This window comes from Bombina bombina, chromosome 1, assembly GCF_027579735.1.
Source record: "Bombina bombina isolate aBomBom1 chromosome 1, aBomBom1.pri, whole genome shotgun sequence".
NCBI lineage: Eukaryota > Metazoa > Chordata > Amphibia > Anura > Bombinatoridae > Bombina > Bombina bombina.
The window spans coordinates 484,326,151-484,353,562 of NC_069499.1; the positions used below are offsets into that span (position 1 = coordinate 484,326,151).

General features: G+C 36.6%; 1 protein-coding gene across 1 annotated transcript in view; it reads right to left on the reverse strand.

Moving 5' to 3' along the window:
- The window catches only part of PDE1A (phosphodiesterase 1A), a 545,834-nt gene that overhangs the window by 126,877 nt on the left and 391,545 nt on the right, over window positions 1-27,412 (reverse strand). The window contains exons 2-3 of the mRNA XM_053698529.1: window positions 5,215-5,328; window positions 725-907 (exon numbers count right to left, since the gene is read on the reverse strand). Coding sequence (XP_053554504.1) covers window positions 725-907; window positions 5,215-5,328 — 297 coding nt within the window. The remainder of the gene's footprint in view (window positions 1-724; window positions 908-5,214; window positions 5,329-27,412) is intronic.

The following is a 27,412-nucleotide window of genomic DNA, read 5'->3' on the forward strand; positions in this document are numbered from 1 at the left end:
TCGGTGTTAGTTTTTATTTCTTCTGCACTCTCCATTGACTTTTATGGGGAGAATACTTTAACACGGTCACAATATTTGGTTAGCGCGCAATGTGTTTCGCTCACGCACAAACTTTTTACTTTCAGCTTGCAATACATGCACATCCCAACGCATACATAAAGATTAATTCTAGCAAAGTTTACCCTCCAACGAAAGCGCTAAATAGCGTGTCACTCTGGCTAAGCTGGCCCTAAAACAATAAACCTGTTTTAGATGGATACCCATTAAAAATTGGAAATGTTAAACCTGAAATAAACATTTATGAGTTAAAAAAAAATAAGATGATGTCAATATCTTGGAAATATGTTGGAAACGTAGCCAAAATGTTTTCTTGGAGAATTTGAAACCATGTATAATATAACACTGGTTGTTAATAGGTTGCTTGAGGCATTTGAACTTTTCATTTAGAAAGCTCTCAAAAGTGTTCAATTCCATTTTATATCCAATGAGTATGTATATTTCCATTGCCCCTAAACCACTGTAGTTGGATTTGCATATAACAGTAGCTGTTCATAAGATTGGCATGTCAATATCAGCTGCTTTTTGTGTTTATATACATTTAAAATTTATGAAAATCAGTTTCCTTCCAACAGTAATATCATTTATATATTTATATACTTATATAAACTAGTTTCTATGAAATTGATTTAAATGTTAGCTCAATCAAATAAATATTTGTTTGCACCTTTCAACAAATATTCCAGCTTGGACGGCATGCACAATACTTCGGAACTTTGGTTTTTCTTCGGGTCGTCTTATTCTTGTTCCCATTTTCCTTGTGAAAGTAGAGGCCAGCCATTCTCTGACTTCTAATGGAACCGAATCAGTATGAATATCAGATAGCTCATCCTCTGTGTCCAGCAGTCGCCTAGACATACAAAATAGGGGGGAAATATTTCTATTAAAATACTTTGAAAACGGAAATAGAAAAAAACTTGCTCATTTAGCATTTCAGAATTTTATTGAGGTTCCTATAAATGCTAAATGTACACAGCATTCATATGGTCAGACTTACACACACTAGTCACTTATGATTACTGTCTAGATCCATTGGTTTATGCATTTTTACTTACTCCAAACCAACCAGTAGCAGTAGGAGATGCTAGAGGGATAATATACACCCCATTGATTTCTGTAGCACTCCAAAATCATCTCAAAATGACAGCTGCCCTGTTTTTACAAGGTAGTTACTTTTTCCCAAACATCCAGTAATCAACATTAAAGAAGAGTTGGAGAAAGGAGAGATGGGGAGAAAGGGTTTTTAAATAAATTAATAATTAAAGGTAGACACAGGTAGTAGATGATATTTATTTTAGGGTTTCTATTAAAGGAACTTTTAAGTCAATTATTTTCTTTGTTGTATGTAAAAGAGGGCAGTTTTGTTGTCAGTGTAGATCTCTTCTGGAAATAAAGACACATTGTTTTTTGATGCTTGTGGGCATATGTCCTCTGTGATGAGGTTTGCAAGCTGTCCACCACAAAAATACTGGACAATCTCTAGATGTGTGGGCATGATGGTACCTGGTGTGACAAAATTTCCCCCCAAAAACGCCATTACTATTGATCCAACCATGTATATTTTTCACTACTGCGCAGTCTTTTTACCCCATGTCTGCCAGCTACATTAAAATCAAGCATTTTATCTCTTTGGCTGCTGCACCACACACGAACAGTAGTGATTTGACTCATTTCATTGCCAATCATTTATTTCTGCTCCATATTTTAGAAAACTGGACATTTAAGTGTCCAGTATTTTTGTGAAGATTTTACTGGACAGCCTGCTAAAATACTGAACTATCTGATTGAAAACTGGACACCTATTGGCCCTATCTGTGACCAATATAATTATGGGATCTGTACACATTAGCCAAGGAGCAATGTATCATAAGGTATAAGTTCAACAGCAATTCAAGCAGCTTTTTCATACAGATATTGTTTCAATGTTTACATATGCATGATTTGTTCTACTGTGGAGATTGGAATTAATAATAGCTTCAGTTTAGAACATTTAATATTGTTTAAGAAAAATATACACGAAGATTATGAAAGTTTCTGAAATTGAGTTGATGTAAATTGAATACTTATAAAGATATCCAAATACCTCAATAGTTTATTGTATCTGATATAAAAAATACAATCCTTAAATGTCCTTTCACAAATGAACTCATACCAAGTCCTTGTATGGATAGAGTTCAGTTATTTATTATACTATTTTAAGTAAAATCATTTAGCAAGTATGGTCTTTAGCTCATGACTTATGGGAAACTGTCTCTGAAATTACTTTTCCTTTCAAACAACCAAGAATAGTGTATTAATAACAAATGTATCTATTTTTAACATTTCATTTGCATTTTTTTTTTAAAAGTTCATTATTCTTACAGGATTTATTTTATGTTATATTAAAGCGACACTGAAACCAAATGTTTTCTTTTGTGATTCAGATAGAGTATGCAATTTTAAGCAACTTTCCAATTGACTCCTATTATCAAATTGTTTTCATTCTCTTGGTATCTTTATTTGAAATGCAAGAATGTAAGTTTAGATGCCGGCCCATTTTTGTTGAATAAACTGGGTTGTTCTTGCTGATTGGTGGATAAATTCACCCACCAATAAACAAGTGCTTTCCATGGGTCTGAACCAAAAAAATTGCTTAGATGCCTTCTTTTTCAAATAAGCTCTATCTGAATCAAGAAAGAAAGAATTTGGGTTCAGTGTCCCTTTAAGTGGTAAACTTTAATTCTGTTTTGTAACAGATTTACCCAACATAAGGCCAAGGGAGGGCACAATGCCTTCTATACACTAACACAGGTGTATCTTTTTAATATGTTTCAGGAATACCCTGGCACTTATACAACCCAAAACAATATTATACATCTATCTACAGCATTACTCATGAGAAAGTTTTTTTGATAAGTTCAGTACATATTTTATTAGTAGTATATCTAAAATGTATTTGCCAACCCTCCAATTACAAAAAAAAATCTTCAGCCCATATATTTCTATATATTTATACTACTTAAATTGCTGCTTCATTTGAATAATGGAACTGCTGTGATTTGATCTAAATAATAATTTGACATTCACTTGGTCACAAGCTTTAATTTGCAATTCTCTTGCGGCCTGCAACTAAATACTTTAAGAGCTTTAATGAAACACAAGCTGTTTTGAGACTAAGCAAATGCCATTCAAAAATGAGGAAAAGACTATGGTAATTGGAAAGTATTATCAATGATGATGAACAGGCTGCTAATTGTCTTTGGCAAATTGAGAAGTGTGACTGTGCACATTCTAGCACACCTGTAAGTTTTACATTAATTTGCTTAGAGTATTTTGATCACAACATGTACAAAGGACCACATTTATAAATCCATGAGTATCTAAATTAGGTAGTAGTTTGTATTATAATGAATACCTTAAGTGCTCATTTTTATCATGAAATCACCCCTCCCCATAGCAGGAGCCATTATTAACACTTTAAAGGGATATAATACTTATTTTGTAAATCACTTTAAAGTGATGCAGCATAACTGTAAAAAGCTGACAAGAAACTATCACATGAACATCTGTAAAAAGGGAATATATTTTAACTCTAAATTTCTTCAGTTCAAAATAGTAAATGCTCAGTAAACAGTTATCCTTCAGCTACTGTCAAGCTGCAGGTTTAAAAACAAAAACAAAACAATAGCCAATACGCTGAGGTAATGCATTGCTTTACTGTGATCTCATGAGATTTCACTGAAATCTTGCGATAGTTCATAGTAAACTTCCTTAAACTAAGTAGGGAAATAAAATGACTTTGCCTGCACATGCCAGATGTACGCTTCCTTGCAAGATTCAGGATTAGCAACCTGTTTGGCTGCTTAAAGTCCCTTTACAATGGGATATGGCTACTAAGGAAATTATGAGGTAAAATATCTTACTTTTTTTACATGTTGTTCAAGTGATATTTTCTAGTCAGCTTTATACAGCTATGCTGCATCACTTTCGAGTGCTTCAACATTTGAGTATTTAATATTTCCTATTAAATCAGATACCCAAATGTTTTCTTTCATAAATCAGATAGAGCATGCAATTTTTAGCAATTTTCTTATTTACTCCTATTATCAATCTTTCTTCTTGTTCTCTTGCTATCTTTATTTGAAAAAGAAGGCATCTAAGCTAAGGAGCCAGCCAATTCTTGGTTTAGACCACTGGACAGCACTTGTTTATTGGTGCTGTTCAATCAGCAAGGACAACCCAGGTTGTGAACTAAAAAAGGGCCGGCATCTAAACTTACATTGTTGCTTTTCAAATAAAGATAGCAAGAGAATGAAGGAAAATTGATAATAGGAGTAAATTAGATAGGTCAATTCAATGTCCTATCACTTCCGATGTATACTTTTTTAAGCCTCTTTGTAGGCACATTTTGTATTTAACCTGAGGAAACGGCCAAGAGCTTTGCGGCCGGGAAACGCGTTGTTAAGCTCAATAAATACTATTTTATTATACTCAGATGTTTTTAATCCTTATATGAACTTTTATACTGAATAGGCAAACTAGCCAAAAGGAGTATAACGCTACAAAAGCCAACTAATCACTCCACCTGTTTGCCCTTCACTATACCGCTGCCTATCGACATTGCAGCTCAGACAGCTTTCTGAGGCTCTATTTCACCTGCTTTGGAGGACCTGCCGACAGACTCACATGGTCAAGGGGTCTCCGGCCCAGCTGTTAGCATCCGGCAGGAGCCGATTGAAATTCGCCACTGTAGAGGTGGCGAAAGGTTAGAAAAGCAGCGGTCTGATGATCGCTGCTTGTTAAATAAGGACTGCAGGTTCTCTTGTGAAAACCTACAGTCGTAGGGGGTCAAAAGGCTTGTTAAGCCTTTGATAAATCGACTCCTTAGTTCCACAATTAACAGTCCAGACCACTCTGTTCTTTACAATGGGTAATATCAACACTTTTAACACTAAATGGAGAATCTGCTCTTCCCACTTCAGAAGTTACAAAACATATTGAATGACTAATGACAGTTGTGTTAAGATCAATTAATAAACTGTAGCATTGTGCTATGTAATCACTGCCACTCCAAGAACAATTATTTAGGTTACTAGTAATCACAATAACCTTGGCACCATTATTTACACAGTTTGTTCTACTGTAATTAATCCTATTATTTAAGATCAATCAGATTACCTGGTTTCATCAATGTACACAGCTTCCAACACCGATGCAGCATATTCAATGTTATTCTTTAGGTCAGTCACATTAATATCGCCCTTCTCAAGCTGTTTCACCAAACATCGCAATCTGCAAAGAAGAAAAGGCAAATAATGATTATATCAAGAGGAGCTTGCACTACTTTATAATTAATCTTTCTATGAATTGTTTTAAAGAATAGCTTTAGGCAAGAGGTGAAAATACCACAATAAATACATTATTACATTTTTTTGCGCCAGATTACAAGTGGTGCTCTAAATTACTTTTTCACTTGTGACCTAACTGAACTCGAAGAAAAAATTTACCACGGCTGGGTTACAAGTAAAAAATTGGCGCCCGAGCGAAAGACCAATGCACACTAACTTCAGCACTTTGGTTACCGCGACCGCGCTAACTTATTTTCCCATAGACTTCCATGGGGCGTGCTGTAAACTAAAAAAACTTACAGTTATTGCTAGTGAGTTTACCGCACACCGAGTTAGACCAACTGTACTAAACCTGAAGTGTTGGGAATACTTTTAATTCCTATGTTCTTCACATAAGAAAAATCTATTTTAAAAGATATATTTCTAAATAAATCTGAATATATTTTTTGTAAATTACAGATCTATACCTATAGATTTACAGTATATGAATATATACAGATATATGTACTGTATAAACATTAATTTTAAAATAAAAACAACATTTTTGTTAGTGAAGAACAGGGATTTAAAATATTTCTATTCAAATAAACATTAAAATTATTAAAATTATATTGCATGTTTCAAGGTATTTGACTGGGAAGGGCTCAACAATGTATTTATCCCTTTTAAGGGTTATCCCTTGTAACACTTTTAATATATTTTTTATTAAAAAGTGTATATATGTGTGTAATACTTTATTTTAATGTGTTTTGATGTGTTTTCTGTAACTTTTTTTAACCCTTACATTTTACTTCAGGTATCAAGTCATGCTAAATATTCTAGCACAGTTTTGGTTTTAGCTCGAGCGCTAACAATAACTTTCAACTTGTAATACCTGGGCAAGTTAGAGTGGTTGTGATATTCATTGAAAGTATAGGCTGGTTAACGTGCTTTGCATGGACTCATATCAAAATTGTGCCCTAATGGCAGCATGGTCCAGTGATATTGGTATTAGCGCACCAAGTGTAATCTGGCCTTATGTAAACATTTTGATATTTATATAAATGTATCAAACAGTGCATTTATTAATATATTACACATGGCAAGATCTTTTATTCCACTGTTTTATTAAAGTGATAGTTTCTAAAACAAATTACGGTACTTAAAAAATAATCTAGTCATAGCTGCACACACACACTATTGGTAGGGAGATACTGCTGCATGCTGTGTGCTCCTGCTCCTCTAGGCAACTGCATTGTGTGACTTACTAGTAGAATTATTTTTTCACAGCTGCTGTATTTGAAGGATGTGAAAGGATTAGAAAAAGTATGAAACATTAGAGTCAGTTGGCAATAACATGAAAACAATCAATTTACAATAAAATACTTCTGACATACAAAAACACAAAAATACTGAAATACTCCCTTCTCATTTTAAATACTAATTACAAAAATATACTTAAAATTAGTACAAAATATTACGGAGCCCCAGAAGTGTCACACAAGAATTTTTTTTATAAATCGTCAGCACAGTTTGGTAAATCATGAGCATATTTTACTAAATCGTTAACACATTTTGCTAAATCGTGGGCACATTTTACTAAACCGGGAGCACATTTTGCTAAATCATGTGCACGATTTTTGCTAAATCATGTGGACAATTTATAATCATGCTATTCCACCTTAAGCATGAATCCTCCCACTTATAGATCAACCTGCTCACCAGCTACACTTTCAGTTTCAGTTCAGTCAGTGGGGGATATTTATCAAGCCGTCAACCGCAAATATGCCGGAATTCCACAACGTAATTGTTGCGAGATTGATCCGACCTAGTTATTAAATTTTGCCTACAGACTGGCAATTTGTGACGTAACATACGATCTGCCGGTCTCAATCCAACGCAGATCGATGCTTACGTCATTACAGATGTTCCGAATACACATTCGGCTCTATCTGACACTTTTTCCCATTTATCAAATTTCTAACAGGTACGCTCTCGGCTATTCCGACCCAGCGTACCTGGTTTTCAATCCACCACCCTGGAGGCTGTGGATGCCATAGGAATCAATGGGATTCTGAAAGCACCGAAAGCTTATGTTAGATGCTGCCAGATATCCCATTGATTTCTATGGTTGAAAACAAGTTACGTTTACACCTAACACCCTAACATAAGCCCCGAGTCTAAACACCCCTAATCTGCCACCCAAAAATCGCCGCCACCGAAATAAAAGTTATTAACCCCTATCCCGCCGCTCCCCGACCCCACCACAACCTAAATATATGTATTAACCCCTATTCTGCCTCTTCCCAACCACACCACAACCTAAATAAAAGTATTAACCCCTATTACGCCACACCCCAACACCGCCGCAACCTAAATAAAAGTATTAACCCCTAAACCTCTGGCCTCCAACATCACTACCACTAACTAAACCTATTAACCCCTAAACCGTCAGCCCCCCACACCGCCATAAACTAAATTAAGCTATTAACCCCTAAACCTAACAACCCACTAACTTTAAATTAAAATTACAAAATCCCTATCTTAAAATAAATTAAAACTTACCTGTAGAATTAAATTAAACTAATTTTAAACTATTAATTAACCTACCCTAATTATTATACTACAATTAAATTAAACTAGCAATTAAATAAACTAAATTACATATTAAAAAACCCTAACCCTACTCAAATTATTTAAATCTACTATTAAACCTTATTAAAAATTACAAACAAAAAATAAACGCTGTTACAAAAAATAAAAAACACTAAATTACGGGACAAAAATCATATATTATCAATAATAAAAAAGAATTACACCTAATCTAGTAGCCCTATCAAAATAAAAAAGCCCCCCCAAAATAAAAAAAAAACCCTAGCATACAATAAACTACCAATCGCCCTTAAAAGGGCCTTTTGTGGGGCATTGCCCCAAAGGAATCAGCTCTTTTACCTGTAAAAAAAAAAAATACAAACACCCCCCAAGAGTAAAACCCACCACCCAAGCAACCAAATAAAAAACCTATCTAAAATAACCTAAGCTCCCCATTGCCCTGAAAAGGGCATTTGTATGGGCATTGCCCTTAAAAGGACATTTAGCTCTTTTACATGCCCAGACCCTAATCTAAAAATAAAACCCACCCAAAAAAACCTTAAATAAACCTAACACTAACTCAAGACGATCCACTTACGGCTTAATAGATATCCCCCAGTGTGTCAGACTGGAGACTAAGTACAGACAGACTGTAACTGCACCTTAGCTTCAGTCACATGGATTTCTAAAAGCCCAATGTTAGCTTTATGTTATGTGACAAGCAGCACATTTAGCATAAAGTATATTTATCCTTTCACAATACAATGCAATTATATTCAAATTATTGGAGGTAAAATAGGTGTACATGAATTATATTATATTTTAAGTATATATTGAACAGAAATTAGTTAATTTTTCAGGTTAAAAACTGGTTTCTCAAAACAAAATATTTGTGCTCCCTGTAAAAAATTATGAATTGTACAATTTAAAATACATATTTTTCTGTCATTTCTCTATAAATTATTGTCACATTCTTCTGTCTTTTCAAACAGCGTAATGTTGGTAATTCATTTTTTATTAATACTATGGAAACATCCAATTTGATTCCACTACCTAAAGAAAAAAATGGCAGTGAGAACTGTACACATTTTCATAATGCTCTGTGCACAATAGAATCATGGAAGCCTGTGTTATTGTACACACAATGCTGTACATTGCAAAGGTTATCCAAAAGATAGGGATTGGATTCCAAAGCAGTATAGCTGAAAAATGTGTTGTTTACATTGACATTATTTGTCTGAGTACAGTGTAAAGTGTAAAGGAACAGTTTACTTTAAATGTTTTATTGTGTAAAAAGAAAGATATCACCTTTACTACCCATTTCCCAATATTGCACAACCAACATTGTTATATTAATATAATTTATAAGAACTAAAATCCATAGCATTTTATAAGTTTTTCACAGCAAGACAAAAGCTAGTTAATGTGTACCATATAGCTAACACTGAGCTGACTCGCGTTGAATCATGAGTTATCACTGATTGGCTAAATTCAAGTATGTCTCAAAGAACAAGAAAAAAGGCACCTTCACGGTTATGCGGTTAAAAAGTCTTTAGTTTATTTTCTTGAACAGCAAAACAAATTCTTAAGTTCAGCTCAGGATTCAAGTATGCACACACCTCTAAGATAAGGGGCATTGGTGCAAAGCCTTAGATACAAGTTAATTACAGATTATTTAGCACGATTTAGCAAAATGTGCACACGATTTAGCAAAATTTGCGCACGATTTAGTGAAATGTGCTCACGATTTAGCAAAATGTGCGCACGATTCATAAAATAATCTTGTGTGACACCTCTGGGGCTCCGTTAAATATAAACATAATGGCCTAGTAAAAAAAGTAGATATTTCTCACTTTGAAGAAATTATAGCTTTTTAGATGACATCATTAGATATTGGTGATTATTTAAATTAAACAGTGCAACCACAAGCTTCATTTGCAGAGAAGCTGAATGCCTTAAATTATTGTTTGTAACTTGGTTTATGACTTAACTTTAAATAGTCTGACCTCAATATTTGCAGCACTCTACAGATGTGTTATTTGGAGGCAAAATCAATTTTCAAATTAAATTTATACATCTATTTATTATTATAATTGTATTTCTTTCAAATATAAATGAAGCAAGACATACTCTCATGATGATGGTGCACAAACTGTAGACAGTGCAATAGATTTATCAGCACTGTTTTTGATGGTTGACAATGATTTCCAGAAATGACACATTTTTATTATGCATATTCTAAAATGACGCTGGCTAATATCATGCAATCCCATTTATTAGCTATTTTCTTCAGCTACTTCAGGACTCAGGGACAATGGATGGAATTGAAAAATAGATGAAGTTTGTACCATGACAATGATGCTTGCTAAAGGGAGAAGTGCAAGTAATTCACAAATAAAAATCCAAGTGTTGGTTGAAAGAGAACAGAATCTCCCAGTGGTACAGTGTTTATAATGAGAAAGGAACATAATTAACCTGATGAAAGGTTAAGTGTAAAACATGTTTAGTATAAAGCAATACCCTGAAGTACATAAATATAGAAACTTATTTGTATTAAGGGTCATATTGTTCAGGCAAGAGCATGTTTGAAATTAATTGAGGCTCTTTTCGCCTATCTTTTCTAGCCAATTACTTGTGAGTGTTCCTGACGTTAATATCTATAGTTGTGTTAAATAGTGCAACACGATATCACACATATCCTTCAGTGCACTCCCTGGGAGCTGCCGTGAAGCCTCCTATTAGCAAGGCTGGGGCTCTGTGAAGAAAAGGAGTGGGTTGGCACAACTCTCCAGCACGCTAAAGGTAAGTATAAACTAAGTATGAACTTTTTCACCTGTAGCTTTGGAACATTTACATTGTTTAATGCAAACAAATGCAAACGTTATACAAATGGTCAGTATTTAGTTTGATAAAACGAGATGAATACCGAATTACACGCGCACCGAATACTTGAAATACAAAGTATTTTAAATATATGGAATTAAAGATGTGAGGATTCCACTCCGTGTTTTGCATCTCTCCTTCCATTTCCACATCACATGGTTTTACCTTTCCCTTTACTTAAGGGATCACCTGACATTAAACAGGTGCTTATTTATTGCATATAGTACTGTTTCACAGTTTGTTTGTTTGTTCCTGCAACTTGGAAATTAAGCCTTCATTTCAGACTCCTTTCTTGATCCTTCCTAATTGGATTCATTACACTTCTACTACCTGTTTGCAAACGGACATCATTGCTTTGCAAAATTACAAGCTTCATTTATTTCTACTGAAGTACTGAACTAAACCTGTCAGCCTGCTTGGATTTCAAGCTGTGTGCATTCCCTGCTGCATTACACAGACAAGCCTGGGAGACTACCATTACATCTTTAGCTTAAAGGGACAGTTCACCCAAAAACTTTCTCCCCTTTAAATTATTCCCAATGATCCTTTTTAATTGCTAGAGTGTATTAAATTGGTTGCAAGTAGCTCCTTTACTCATATTTCAGCATTTGAAATAGCTGATTTAGCTTGTGGTTTCCCAACCTATACTGAAAGTTTTGATACTGGCGTATACACTTTTGACAAGCCTAAGTAAACACAGTCAGCAGACGAGATTACACTTCCAGTGGAATGCAGGATAGTTAAGTAATAAAATGATAATTTTCCATTGTTCTCTCTATGTATTGAGCTTTGGTGTTCCAGACAAATATAAGATAAGGAAGCAAGTCTGTGCACATAAAAGTGATAACATAATGAGATCTGATATTACCTGAAGCTCAACCCATTGTAATAGGCTGTGGTTTCAAAGCACAAAACCTGCTACTTCAGATACACAAATAAACCCGAAAATGCAATTTCTCAAATATTTTATACCTTGCAGTTGGTATAACATGTCATTTAAAATACATTTATGGAAAAACAATTTTACAGTGTACTGTCCCTTTAACAGCACTGAGTGCTTTGCTTAAATATAGTCTTCTTTTCATTTAACTGCATATATATACAGCCATAACATCTAAAGCTCTACTCTGCTTATACAAACTTTGTGCTCCTTTCAACTTACTTGCCTATTCACAAGACCTGCTCCGGTGTGCTATTTAAAGAAACAGTACAACTAGAAACATCAAGCTGCTCTCTCACTTCTTTTTTGCACAAACAACCACTCCTGCATAATCTGTCAATTTATTGCAGGCAGGTATATAAAGGAAGTTCAGTGTTGCTTATTAGTGACCATAAAAGACTTTTATAATTACTTGCAATTCTACACTGATTCCTATCTGTGAGGCAATAACAGATCTGAGAAATCAGCGTGCTTTGATTTGCTGTGCTTGCATTAACAGCAACTTACCTAAGTTTATTATATTTCACCTCAGATTGCTTGGTCTATGCTGTCATAATAGCCCAATTGTCTTGGTGATACAAATATACTTTTTTCCATCTGCAGTTGTGATCCTCCCAAGAGTTGAAACCTAAGTTTTCTCAAGAGTTTTACAGAATAACTAAGCCTATTGATTATGGATCCAGCAGATCTCCCAAATATTGTTTATAACCTGTCACAAAGGGTGGATGAGCTCAGCCAGGGTCTGAGAGAATTTAAAGTCGAAAATGAAACACTAAGGAAAGTTATAAAGGATACAGTTACCAGCAAACCAGCTGCTGTGCAGGCTACAACTGAACCTATTATAGCACCTCCAGATTTGTTTAATGGAGATAGACATTCATATCGGCAATTTAGGAATGCCTGTGTTCTCACCTTCAATTTGAAGCCTATCACTTATCCCAATGATAACACCAAAGTGTTAACAATGATCAGTTATTTACGTGATGAACCCCGCATATGGGCGGATACCTTGTTTGAGTCCAACAGCCCAATACTCTCCTCTCTACAGTCCTTCCTAGCTGTCATGGATGAGTTATATTCGGATTCTAACCTTCAACATACTGATGATAATAAACTATGGAAGTTAAGACAACGCAATCGACCGGTTGAGACCTACATCACCGAGTTTAAACAGCATGCAATTGACTCCCAATGGAATGCAGCTGGCCTGAAAAGTCAATTCAGATTAGGTCTCTCTGACCAGGTTAAAGATGAACTCGCTTGTACTGACCTCCCTGATTCCCTGGAAGCCCTTATGAGATTGGTCATGCAAATCGATAGACGACTAAGAGAGAGAAAGTCGGAACGACATTATGCTGATTCCCCTTATAAGAAACCTATCCAACCAATCCAGGCTAACCATCATGCCCATTCATCCACCAGTAGCCCAGAGGCTATGGAAATAGGTTTTATCCATGGCCCTCTCTCCTCAGAAGAAAGATTTAGATGTAAATCTAAGGGCCTCTGTATGTATTGCGGTTCTGCTGCCCACTCTCTACGAGATTGTCCTTCTATTCGCAAGAACAAATACTGTAAGTCATCTCCAAATTTGACTTCTTTAATTGTGCTTAACAAACCTATTCACTGCATTCTACCCCTCTCTTTACAGTGGGACTGCAAGCAACTGAAGATAGAGGCCATAATTGATACAGGGGCATAGGAGAACTATATAGATACATCTATTGTCACACTTAAAGGATTACTTTCTGTTATAATTTTTAAGCTAAACAACTAACATATTAAAGTTAATAAACATTAATTAAAACCTACTGACCTATATTTTCTCCAAAACAAAGTTTCATAACGTTATAAAAGTTATATCTTTTATTCGCCAATGATGTCACGTTATCCTGCCCACTATTTTCAGCACTGCGTGTTCAAAATACTTAAACCAATGAAATTGTGTTTAAAGCGCCATTTTGAAACCTAGGTATTGTAAACGGATTGGTACAGAGCAAAGGATACCCACGGAGTGGGTTTGGAAAACAATTACATTTGCAGACAAGATTTCTGATATACGGTAGAGATATGTTAATTAAATGCTATTGATAAAAAGCATATTTGGGGTAGTTAGTTAGTAACAGGCATAGAAAATATTTACTTACAGTGGCCCTTTAATAAAATTCCTCTCATTAAAAAACTGACTCTAGTTTTTATTCGTGTAGTGGATGGCTCTGGGATTTCCTCTGGACCTATCACACACCACACTGTTCCCATTTTAGTAATTACTCTTAATTCACATCAAGAATATATTAGTTTCGATGTTATCACCTCACCACTCTTTCCTATAGTCCTTGGCCTGCAATGGCTTCGTTTACATGAACCGACTATCACCTGGAGTTCATTGGACATCACTTTCAATTCTGATTATTGCCAACAAACCTGTTTTCATTCGACTACTTTATTACACTTGACTGAAGAACCCATGATTCCTCTGGTTTACAAAAAGTTTACAGAAGTATTCAGTAAAAAGGAGGCAGAGACCTTACCACCCCATCGTTCCTACGATTGCCCTATTGACCTAAAACCTGGCACCACACCTCCTTTTGGCCATTTATATCCTCTCTGTCAACCAGAGTTGAACCACCTTAAAACTTACCTCGATGAAAACTTAAAAAAAGGTTTTATTTGTCCTTCTGTCTCACCAGCAGCTGCTGTTTTTTTCTTTGTTAGAAACAGAGATAACTCACTTCGACCCATCATAGATTTCAGGGAGTTAAACAAAATAACGATAAAAAATCGCTACCCTCTACCCCTCATCCCCGAACTCATCGAGCGTCTTCAACATGCAAAGATCTTCACTAAACTTGATCTAAGAGGGGCTTACAATCTAGTCCGTATAAGAGAGGATGACGAGTGGCTGACCGCATTTCGAACCCGATACGACCTCTTTGAGTATTTGGTGATGCCTTTTGGACTCACCAACACTCCAGCCACCTTCCAGTACTTCGTGAATAATGTCTTCCACGACCTGCTTGACATCTGTGACATCGTGTATTTGGATGACATCCTTATATACTCAAACACCATGGAAGATCACGTGAAACATGTCAGCTGGGTGCTCTCAAGACTCCAAGTTCACAGATTGTACGCAAAATTAGAAAAGTGTGTGTTTCACACCACACAAATAAACTTCCTTGGATATACCATTGGACCTAAGGGTATTTAAATGCAAGAAAACAAGGTCGAATCTGTCAGAAATTGGCCACAACCTACTAATAGAAAGACTTACCAGCACTTGCATACCTTTTCGTTGGGACACCTCAGTTAATGAAGCTTTTAACAATCTCAAAAGTTCATTTACCTCTGCACCTATTCTACAGTTTCCAGACCCTTCCCTTCAGTTCGTGCTTGAGGTTGACTCATCAGACTATGCCCTAGGAGCCATTCTTTCACAAAGGAAAAGTCTCACAGAACCGCTTCATCCGGTCGCCTTTTATTCCAAATTACTTTCTCCAGCTGAAATAAATTACTCCATTGGAGAAAAAGAACTACGTGCAACTAAACGAGCATTTGACACTTGGAGGCATCTCTTGGAAGGCACGGTACAACCAATAATTATCTACACTGACCATCGTAACCTGGAATTCCTTCAGAAGAACAAAACATCCAAAATGCACAATCTACTCAAAAGAAATATTACGATCTTCGTAGAAGACCGTCTCCAGAATATGCTGTGGGTGATAAAGTCTGGCTCTCAACGAAGTACATTAAAATACGTGTTCCTAGCAAAAAAATAGCCGGATTATTTTTAGGTCCGTTTGCCATCACTCAGGTCATCAATTCCAATGCTGTTACTTTGGATCTTCCATCTTTGTTACCCATTCATTCCACTTTCCATGTCTCCCTGCTAAAACCTGCCAGTTCTTCAACAACGAAGACTATACTCCCTCCTCAGCCAGTACCTCTTGATGATGACTCCTTTGAGGTTCTGGACCTTCTGGACTCTAGAATATGCAATGGCCAGTTACAATATCTAGTGAGGTGGAAGGGCTACTCACCAGATGAGGATAGTTGGGAACCTTACCCTCATATCAATGCCCCTAGGCTGCTTTCTCGTTTCCACAGACGTTACCCACACAGACCTAAGCATCAAGCCGAGGATCGGCTTCCTTGAAGGGGGGCTTATGTGAGGATTCCACTCCGTGTTTTGCATCTCTCCTTCCATTTCCACATCACATGGTTTTACCTTTCCCTTTACTTAAGGGATCACCTGACATTAAACAGGTGCTTAGTTATTGCAGATAGTACTGTTTCACAGTTTGTTTGTTTGTTCCTGCAACTTGGAAATTAAGCCTTCATTTCAGACTCCTTTCTTGATCCTTCCTAATGGGATTCATTGCACTTCTGCTACCTGTTTGCAAACGGACATCATTGCTTTGCAAAATTACAAGCTTCATTTATTTCTACTGAAGTACTGAACTAAACCTGTCAGCCTGCTTGGAGTTCAAGCTGTGTGCATTCCCTGCTGCATTACACAGACAAGCCTGGGAGACTACCTTTGTAAAGTAAGGACTATTTATCTGTTTTAAGCTCACATTACATCTTGAGCTTAAAGGGATATTCCAGTCAAAATTGGAAACCACATCGGTGCATTTCGGTATTGAACCGAAGAAATGTTGTAATATACATGCATTAGCAAACATGCTTCTAACAAAAGCTATAGCTGTTTCAAAAGTGTATTTAAGTATGCACCGTGCACCAGCATTTTAAACACAGCACTTGATCAGAGAGCCTAAGGTACTTGTAACATCTGGTAATGACTCAATTTATTACTTGCTGACATGAAACAAGCCCCAGTGATAATCTGAGCATCTGCAGTATTTAAAATGTGGATGCAGCAACAATATCTAGCTATGCTTCACATGCACGTGCTGAGAAAAATGTTAACACTAAAACAGTGATAACTTTTACTAGAAGCATTTTTGCTAATATATGTATATTACAATAATGTTTCTATTCAAAGATGTAATTAATCTACATACATTTATATTTTGACTGGAAGGTCCCTTTAACAGCAGAGAGTGCTTTGCTTAAATAGAATCTTCTTTTCATTTAACTGCATATATATACAGCCATAACATCTAAAGCTCTACTCTGCTTATACAAACTTTGTGCTCCTTTCAACTTACTTGCCTATTCACAAGACCTACTCCGGTGTGCTATTTAAAGAGACAGTACAACTAGAAACATCAAGCTGCTCTCTCACTTCTTTTTTGCACAAACAACCACTCCTGCATAATCTGTCAATTTATTGCAGGCAGGTATATAAAGGAAGTTCAGTGTTGCTTATTAGTGACCATAAAAGACTTTTATAATGACTTGCAATTCTACACTGATTCCTGTCTGCGAGGCAATAACAGATCTGAGAAATCAGGGTGCTTTGATTTGCTGTGCTTGCATTATTAGCAACTTACCTAAGTTTATTATATTTCACCTCAGACTGCTTGGTCTATGCCGTCATAATAGCCCAATTGTCTTGGTGATACAAATATACTTTTTTTCCATCTGCAGTTGTGATCCTCCCAAGAGTTGAAACCTAAGTTTCCTCAAGAGTTTTACAAAAGATTTGGCTGAACCAAAATTTTGCCCATGCATATTTACATGTCTGTTTGTTCGTATTAAATTAAACTTGATGGATAGAACAATATGTGTATCATGGATCTTGCAGATACTGAAATGGGGTTAAGGGGTTGGCTTTAAAAAAATACACAATTGCCTGTGTGAAGTATGCTGTCTTGAGGTCATGTCTCCCCATCTTATAGCTTACAAGGTTGTTTTATTTGTTATTTTAATTTGTAGGAAGTTGATGACTGTAAAATAGACATGGTTGAATTGATTTTATAGGGAGAGTAAAGTAAATTTTAAACGTTAATTATTCAGACACAGTATACAATTTTATACAACTTTCTAATGAATTTCTATTATCTACTGTGCTTTGTTCTCTTGGTATCCTTTTGTTGAAAAGCATACCTAGGTAGGCTCAGGAGAAGCAATGCACTACTGAAAGCTAGCTGCTGATTGGTGGCTGCACAATATGTTTTAAAAGTAGGTATGTAAATAGATTGTTTTGTGTTACAGGATCTGGAATGCACTTGTTTAGATCAAGATTATTAAGGTTATTATTAAACTAAAAAGGAAGACACTGTTTGCGTTTCTGTAGGATTAGATAATATATATTGTAAAAATATTTGTTTAAATGTAGAACAAATACCTAGTCTAGTGGTTCTGCACAGTAAACAGTGTGAGACTCTCAAAGAGCTCCGGTTTAAACACAAAACTACAAATACTCTACGTGAACTACACGTCCCATGAGGCAATGAAGCGGTGGAACAAAGACACTTTTACTGACTCAAATGCAATATTATCTCTGCACTTCAGAGGGAGAACTTAAAATCGAAAATACCTTATTTTAGTATTTAAAATCATAAAGGGGAGCTCCAGAAAATGTATCCTAACATATTTTATGCTAACAAGTACTTAAAGGGATAGAAAGATCAAAATGGAAATCTACATGGGTGCATTTAAATTTTAAATAGAATTACTTTTGCAATATAGTTCCATTAGCAAAAATACTCCTAGTAAAAGGTATTACTGTTTATATGCAGCATACGCAGATATGCTGTATAGGCCCATGGGCCAGTATTCACCATACTTTATCAGAAAGTCAGTAGTGGCTCATATGACACCAATGAAGTCTTTACAGACCCAAAATACACCACAGCCAACTCTCTAGTGCATTGGGCCCTCACAGCATTTGTTGCATATGCCACTAAAAAACATTAATAACTTTTGCTAGAAGTATTTTTGCTAATGGAAGAATAATGCAAAAATGCTTCTAATTAAAATTAAAATGCAATAATGCACATTTCAGTTTTGACCTTTCTATCCCTTTAATGGGAGAGTAAACACTTTGTAATTACAAGATATGTCTGTTGTCTTGCTATAGAATAACATACCAGCCAATCAAACTCTTTTTAAAAAAACAACAACAAAAAAACAGCAGCATGTTTTCTGTAATTGTTTTTCAATAGCCAAACTCCACCAACTATTTGCCTAAATTGCTAATCCGGGCTTGAGTCTGCTGACAACAAAGCTATCTATAGTCAAAATTTTAGTATAAAGTCATTTGTTTCACAGCTGTAATCAGATAAAACCAATTAGGAAAAGCTTTGCAACATGATTAGCTTTGAGGAGTCTTCAGTATTCCACCTCTTAGAATTAGAAATTTCACAATTTTTAGTGCTAAAAGGGGACAAAATAAATAATGAAAGTATACTGCAAATTAGTTTTACTATGCATAACTACAGATTTTATATTAAAGTTGCAATATGTTTACTGTTCCTTTAAAGGGACATGACATTAAAAAATTGTATCTGAAACAAAATATTTAAAAATGTATTACAGTGCATTGTTTCTTTTTTAAATAAAAAATAGTTGTCCCTTTACTGAATAAAATCTATTTTTTCTGTAGGAGTTGTCACTATCAGACAGTGAGCTCTAATCCCAGGACTGTACATGTTCATTCACTTCCTGTTAGTTTCCTGTTTAAATTTAAACAGTTTTTACATAACCTTTTCATACTATAAAAATGCACTTGTAGTTGCAAATTTGTGGTAATTATTTATAGCTAATATTATTGAAGATACGAGAAAGTAAAACAAAACAGGATCCTCCAAGAATGATTTTTCAGTATATAGCACTAAATGCATAAAGTACAAATGGGGTCACACCTGTAACAATGGGGTATATTTTAATATTTTAGAAAATTATTTCCACATTTTATTCCACAAAATTCCCCTTTTTTGTTCATGGGACCAAATTAAGGATCAGTTAGTTGGAGATTCTGTAATAGTGATCACCTAAATGTGTAACATAGCACATTCCTTCTACCTCTTAATATTTTTAATAAAAGTTTTAAGGCATTTTTTATTTTTTATGGCCTGTTTTTTATCCATTTTGCTACAAGTTATATCAAGACATTTCTACAGCTTGAAGCTCTCAAAGTACAGCGAATATTATACATATGGTTTTTACTTTGATTATCTAAATAGCTATCTGGCTGTGTAGAAGCCTGTTATCTTCTTGCTGTTATCTTCTTCTTCTTGTGCATTTACAGTAGTTTTAAAGATGCTTCAAAAGTCCTGCAACATACATGCTGGCAATACTGTATATATAAGTCCCCTGAGAGGCTCAAAGTAATGTGAACAGGAAAAACTATCTAAAACTATATTTTAGTTTCATATCTTTTTAAAAGAGTTCACTGGTTACAGTTACAAGGAAATACGAGGATACAATAGACTGACTGGAAGTAACTATACTAAATTGCATTTGTAATGTGTCCGTATGCATCCTCAAAGGAATGTTGGCTGCCCGAGGCAGCCAAAATAATCCACCTGGATGCCGGTGGTGTCTTTCACCACCCTGCCATTTTCTGAATCCACCTGGATGCAGCGTAGGCAAACCAGAAGCCTTAAAAAAAACATGCAAACGCCTGCAAGATATAAATAAAAAACATGTAACCGCTCGCACGTAGTATAACAAAAAAATCTGCAAATAACATAATTAAAATATTAACCTCTTAATCGCCAACCCCTCACATCACAATAAACCTAATTAACCCCTAAACTGACAAACCCCCACATGGCAATAAACCTAATTAACCCCTAAACCGCATCGGATGAAGAGGAGCCTCCATGCCGGCGAGGACAGCGGGCGCCGAGGACCGCCAATGTTGAGGACAGCTGCTGAGGATCGCTTTGGGGAAGACAGCTCCGCACCTCCTCTCCGCGCCGCCACTGAGGACCGCCGCTGAGGATTCGCTTTGGGGAAGACAGCTCCGCACCTCAAAGATAGAAGATGATGGAGTCGTCTTGAAGAAGACCTTCTTCGCCGGACTGTTATGACTCCAGGTTGCCATGACACTTTTTTGATGCCAGGTTGCTCCTGTGACGCATCGCATCGCCTGTTACGCATCGCCTGTGATGAATCGCGCCATCTGTGATGCATCGCGTCGCCAGTGAAGCATTGCTTTGCCTGTGACGCATCGGGCCACCTTTGGCGCACTTTTTCCTTTAAATTCCATTCCGTTTCTTTATTTCATTGCCCTTGTATTGAGTTTATCTCTGGGTGTGTTTTGTGCTATATATTTGGATATCGAACTTTGTTTTGTGACCCAGGCAACTTTGACTAATCTTCTGCCTGCTAATTTTACCTTGTTTGTTACCCGACCTTGGATTTCTCTGACTACTCTTCTGGATTCTGATTCTGATTCCTGTGACTGTTTGGTTTGACCCCTTGCTTGTCGACTCCGCTTTGACCTTCCCGGTCTCTTCCTGGTATTCAGTTCCTTTTTATTCTCCTATACAATAGTCATCTTCCTCCTGGGTCCTATCGCTACTATCCTAATAGATTTTTCGTTATCACTCCACTTGATGCCGGGATAACAAGACTACCGGCCAGGATTGGTTTGATAGCGAAATATCTGAAAGGATCCTAACACGGACTTCAGGAACGATGAGTACCTATTTGGGGCTTAGTGTTAGGATTTTTTTATTTTTAAGATTAGGGATTTAAAGGACTGGAAAAGAGCTGATTGCCCTTTTAAAGTGAATGTAAACTTAACAGGCAGTGAAAACGGCATTCTATAGACTTTGAAAAATTAGCATAAGTTTAATTCAATAAATTGTTTAAATTTATGTATTTTCTTACATTTTTATCTTTTAACTGCACTGCCGATAAGCGCAGCTCTTCCCTCCCCCATACTGTCTAATTGATTAATTGATTGATAGATGACGATGCTTCAAACAACTAATCATGGTTTCTCCCCGGGCCAGGACATTTATGCAAAAGGACTAAACACCCTGGGGGGGAAACCATGATTAGTTGTTTGAAGAATCGTCATCTGTCAATCAATTAGACAGTATGGTGGGCGGGAGAGCTGCGCTTATCGGCGGTGCAATTTAAAGATAAAAATGTAAGAAAATCCATAATTTAAAACAATTTCATGAATTAAACTTATTCTACTTTTTAAAAGTCTATAGACTGCTGTTTTCATGGCTATTTAAGTTTACATTCACTTTAAGGGCAGTAAAAGAGCTGAATGCCCTTTTAAGGGCAATGCCCATACAAATGACCCTTTAGGGGCAATGGGTAGATTATGTTTTTTTTTAGTGTTAGTTTTTTTATTTTGGGGGGATTGGTGGGTGGGAGGTATTTACTGTTTCACTGCAGTGCCCTACAAAAGACCTTTTAAGGGCTATTGATAGTTTAGTATTAGATTAGGGGGTGTTTTTATTTTGGGTAGATTTTTTATTTTTTATAAGGGTATTAGTTTATGTTTAATTTTTTTTATTTTGGTTAGCTTTGTTTATTTTTTTCTCTAATTTTACATTTTTTTGTTGTAATTTTTAGCTTTGGGGGTTGTAGTTTTTCTTTATAAATAAACTGCCCTCTGGGCAGACTTATCGCCTAGTTTTATATAATATTCTTTATTAACAGTTATTTATAATACGCACAATGTACTATTCCCCCAACTAAACACTGAATACAGTGAATCACAATAATAGGTTTAATAATTCTCACTCAAATTAAATTATTTCCAATAAATTGTATTATGTCATATGCTCACCTGATATTGAATACAAGTTCATCCTGCAAAAAAATTACTTTATTTTCCAAAGGCCAGTATAGTTCTGAGGATGTGCTATGTTCCCCAAACTACAAAGGTGCTAGCTGCCCTAAATTTGCTGGCTATGTGATTTTTTTAGATACCAAGTACTCCATGCAGAGCAGATATATGTATAACAGAAGGTTTAAGTTTGTTAAATCTATAAGCTATCAAAGCAATCAAGCAACAAATTTTGGATAAGATTGTATATTCAAGCTAACGTATGCCTGCTGATCACTAAAATACCAAGCTTGGATATATTTATGACGTCTATACACTGATCCGGATGGTTGACGCCTGGTAAGATAGGGCCCTTGACACCCTCCCCTGGTATGCCGGGTACAATATGGCTATCTACACATTAACGCACAGCTACACTTCAAATGGAGGAGGCTCATAAGGGGCTACTTGTCTTACTACAAGATTTTGAGCAGAAACTGGGGAGATGCTTCATGGACTTAACAGTCACGCTGGTGGAGGTAACCGAGGGAGTAGCCAGTAAGGCGCCTAATGACATGGAGTCAGGAATTGCACAGACGGAGCAATCCTTTGATAGCCGGTTAGCTCCACCTCACCAACGACCACAACCTAACAGTTGCTGAGCTGAAGTGGAAGACGCCTTGCATGCTCAAACTAGTTTATGTCCTCCCATAAGGAGTCCTAAGGTTGCGGCAATTAGCGGAAGAAGCAGAAAAACTATAGCGCTGATCTCACAGAGGTCGGAGATACAGCTTTCATCCATCACCAAACCTTGCCTCAAAACATTTGAGATTGCCTTGCTTGCCTCTGGATCTTGGTCGTAGGGGGGCGGCCAGCTTCTGTGGCTGGGATCCAGAGTGTTTGGAACTAACAATTCTATGTGAGGTTTCAGTACAATCAAAATGGCGAAACTAGCTGGTTGCTGTTCAGCCGTTACAGCGATATGCCTCTTCAACTATACTACAGGCTTTAGGAGGTGATGACACTTATGTGAAGAACCAGCGTTAGAGGCTCCTCTGGTATTTGGAGTCAGTCAGGAAAGGGTCTAACGCTCACTTTACAGCCGCGACTTTTCCATACCGCAGATCCCCCTATGCCATTTGCGTATCCTATCTTTTCAATGGGATCTTTCTAACGCCGGTATTTAGAGTCGTGGCTGAAGTGAGCGTTAGAAATCTAACAACAAAACTCCAGCCGCAGAAAAAAACCAGGAGTTAAGAGCTTTCTGGGCTAACGCCGGTTTATAAAGCTCTTAACTACTGTGCTATAAAGTACACTAACACCCATATACTACCTATGTACCCCTAACCCGAGGCCCCCCCACACCACCGCCACTCTATTAATATTTTTTAACCCCTAATCTGCCGCTCCGTACACCGCCGCCAGCTACATTATCCCTATGTACCCCTAATCTGCTGCCCCTAACATCGCCGACACCTACATATTATTTATTAACCCTTAATCTTCTGCCCCCAATGTCGCCGCTACCTTACCTACACTTAATAACCCCTAATCTGCCGACCGAACCGCACCGCTACTATAATAAATGTATTAACCCCTAATCCGCCTCACTCCCGCCTCAATAACCCTATAATAAATAGTATTAACCCCTAATCTGCCCTCCCTAACATCGCCGACACCTAACTTCAAACATTAACCCCTAATCTGCCGACCGGAGCTCACCGCTATTCTAATAAATTTTTTAACCCCTAAAGCTAAGTCTAACCCTAACACTAACACCCCCCTAAGTTAAATATAATTTTTATCTAACGAAATAAATTAACTATTATTAAATAAATTAATCCTATTTAAAACTAAATACTTACTTGTAAAATAAACCCTAATATAGCTACAATATAAATTATAATTATATTGTAGCTATTTTAGGATTAATATTTATTTTACAGGCAACTTTCTAATTATTTTAAACAGGTACAATAGCTATTAAATAGTTAAAAACTATTTAATAGCTAAAATAGTTAAAATAATTACAAAATTACCTGTAAAATAAATCCTAACCTAAGTTACAATTAAACCTAACACTACACTATCAATAAATTAATTAAATAAAATACCTACAATTATCTACAATTAAACCTAACACTACACTATCAATAAATTAATTAAATACAATACCTACAAATAACTACAATTAAATAAACTAACTAAAGTACAAAAAATAAAAAATAACTAAGTTACAAAAAATAAAAAAATATTTACAAACATTAGAAAAATATTACAACAATTTTAAACTAATTACACCTACTCTAAGCCCCCTAATAAAATAACAAAGACCCCCAAAATAAAAAAATGCCCTACCCTATTCTAAATTAAAAAAGTTCAAAGCTCTTTTACCTTACCTTACCAGCCCTTAAAAGGGCCATTTGCGGGGCATGCCCCAAATAATTCAGCTCTTTTGCCTGTAAAAAAAAACATACAATCCCCCCCAACATTACAACCCACCACCCACATACCCCTAATCTAACCCTAACCCCCCTTAAATAAACCTAACACTAAGCCCATGAAGATCTTCCTACCTTATCTTCACCATGCCAGGTTCACCGATCGCTCCAGGCTCCGAAATCTTCATCCAAGCCCAAGCGGGGGCTGGCGATCCATAATCCGGCTGAAATCTTCTATCAAGCAGCGGCTGAAGAGGTCCAGAAGAGGCTCCAAAGTCTTCATCCTATCCGGGAAGAAGAGGAGATCCGGACCGGAAACCATCTTGATCCAAGCGGCATCTTCTATCTTCATCCGATGAGGAACGGCTCCATCTTGAAGACCTCCAGCGCGGATCAATCTTCTTCTTCCGACGTCCAACTGGAGAATGAAGGTTCCTTTAAGGGACGTCATCCAAGATGGCGTCCCTCGAATTCCGATTGGCTGATAGGATTCTATCAGCCAATCGGAATTAAGGTAGGAATATTCTGATTGGCTGATGGAATCAGCCAATCAGATTCAAGTTCAATCCGATTGGCTGATCCAATCAGCCAATCAGATTGAGCTTGCATTCTATTGGCTGATCGGAACAGCCAATAGAATGCGAGCTCAATCTGATTGGCTGATTGGATCAGCCAATCGGATTGAACTTGAATCTGATTGGCTGATTCCATCAGCCAATCAGAATATTCCTACCTTAATTCCAATTGGCTGATAGAATCCTATCAGCCAATCGGAATTTGAGGGACGCCATCTTGGATGGCGTCATTTAAAGGAACTGTCATTCGGGGAGTAGGCGTCGGTTGAAGAGGTTGGATCCGCGTCGGCTGGGAAGAAGATGGCTCCGCTCCGGAAGAAAGAAGATTGAAGATGCCGCTTGATAGAAGACTTCATCCCAATGATGGACTTCCGACTTCAGCCTGATGATGGAGTTCTTCAGCCGCCGCTTGGATCAAGACTTCGGACCCTCTTCTGGACCGATCGCTGAACCCGGTGAGGTGAAGACAAGGTAGGGAGATCTTCAGGGGCTTAGTGTTAGGTTTATTTAAGGGGGGTTTGGGTTAGATTAGGGGTATGTGGATGGTGGGTTGTAATGTGGGGGGGGGTATTGTATGTTTTTTTTTACAGGCAAAAGAGCTGAATTATTTGGGGCATGCCCCGCAAATGGCCCTTTTAAGGGCTGGTAAGGTAAAAGAGCTTTGAACTTTTTTAATTTAGAATAGGGTAGGGCATTTTTTTTGGGGGGGGGGGCTTTGTTATTTTATTAGGGGGCTTAGAGTAGGTGTAATTAGTTTAAAATTGTTGTAATATTTTTCTAATGTTTGTAAATATTTTTTTATTTTTTGTAACAGTTCTTTTTTATTTTTTGTACTTTAGTTAGTTTATTTCATTGTATTTATTTGTAGGTATTGTATTTAATTTATTTATTGATAGTGTAGTGTTAGGTTTAATTGTAGATAATTGTAGGTATTTTATTTAATTAATTTATTGATAGTGTAGTGTTAGGTTTAATTGTAACTTAGGTTAGGATTTATTTTACAGGTAATTTTGTAATTATTTTAACTAGGTAACTATTAAATAGTTTTTAACTATTTAATAGCTATTGTACCTGTTTAAAATAATTAGAAAGTTGCCTGTAAAATAAATATTAATCCTAAAATAGCTACAATATAATTATAATTAGGGTTTATTTTACAGGTAAGTATTTAGCTTTAAATAGGAATAATTTATTTAATAAGAGTTAATTTATTTCGCTAGATTTAAATTATATTTAACTTAGGGGGGTGTTAGTGTTAGGGTTAGACTTAGCTTTAGGGGTTAATCCATTTATTAGACTAGCGGCGAGATCCGATCAGCAGATTAGGGGTTAATTATTGTAGGTAGCTGGCGGCGACGTTGTGGGGGGCAGATTAGGGGTTAATAAATATAATATAGGGGTCGGCGGTGTTAGGGGCAGCAGATTAGGGGTACATAGGTATAATGTAGGTTGCGGCGGTATACGGAGCGGCAGATTAGGGGTTAAAAAAATATGCAGGTGTCAGCGATAGCGGGGGCAGCAGATTAGGGGTTAATAAGTGTAAGGTTAGGGGTGTTTAGACTCGGGGTACAAGTTAGGGTGTTAGGTGCAGACATAGGAAGTGTTTCCCCATAGTAAACAATGGGGCTGCGTTAAGAGCTGAACGCTGCTTTTTTGCAGGTGTTAGGTTTTTTTTCAGCTCAAACTGCCCCATTGTTTTCTATGGGGGAATCGTGCACGAGCACGTTTTTGAAGCTGGCCGCGTCCGTAAGCAACGCTGGTATTAAGAGTTGCAGTGGCGGTAAATATGCTCTATGCTCCCTTTTTTGGAGCCTAACGCAGCCATTCTGTGAACTCTAAATACCAGCGTTATTTAAAAGGTGCGGGGGAAAAAAGCACGCGTAGCTAACGCACCCCTTTGGCCGCAGAACTCTAAATCTAGCCGAGAGTTTCCTAATATTTTTTGCTAGTAACTACATGCCTGTCTATTA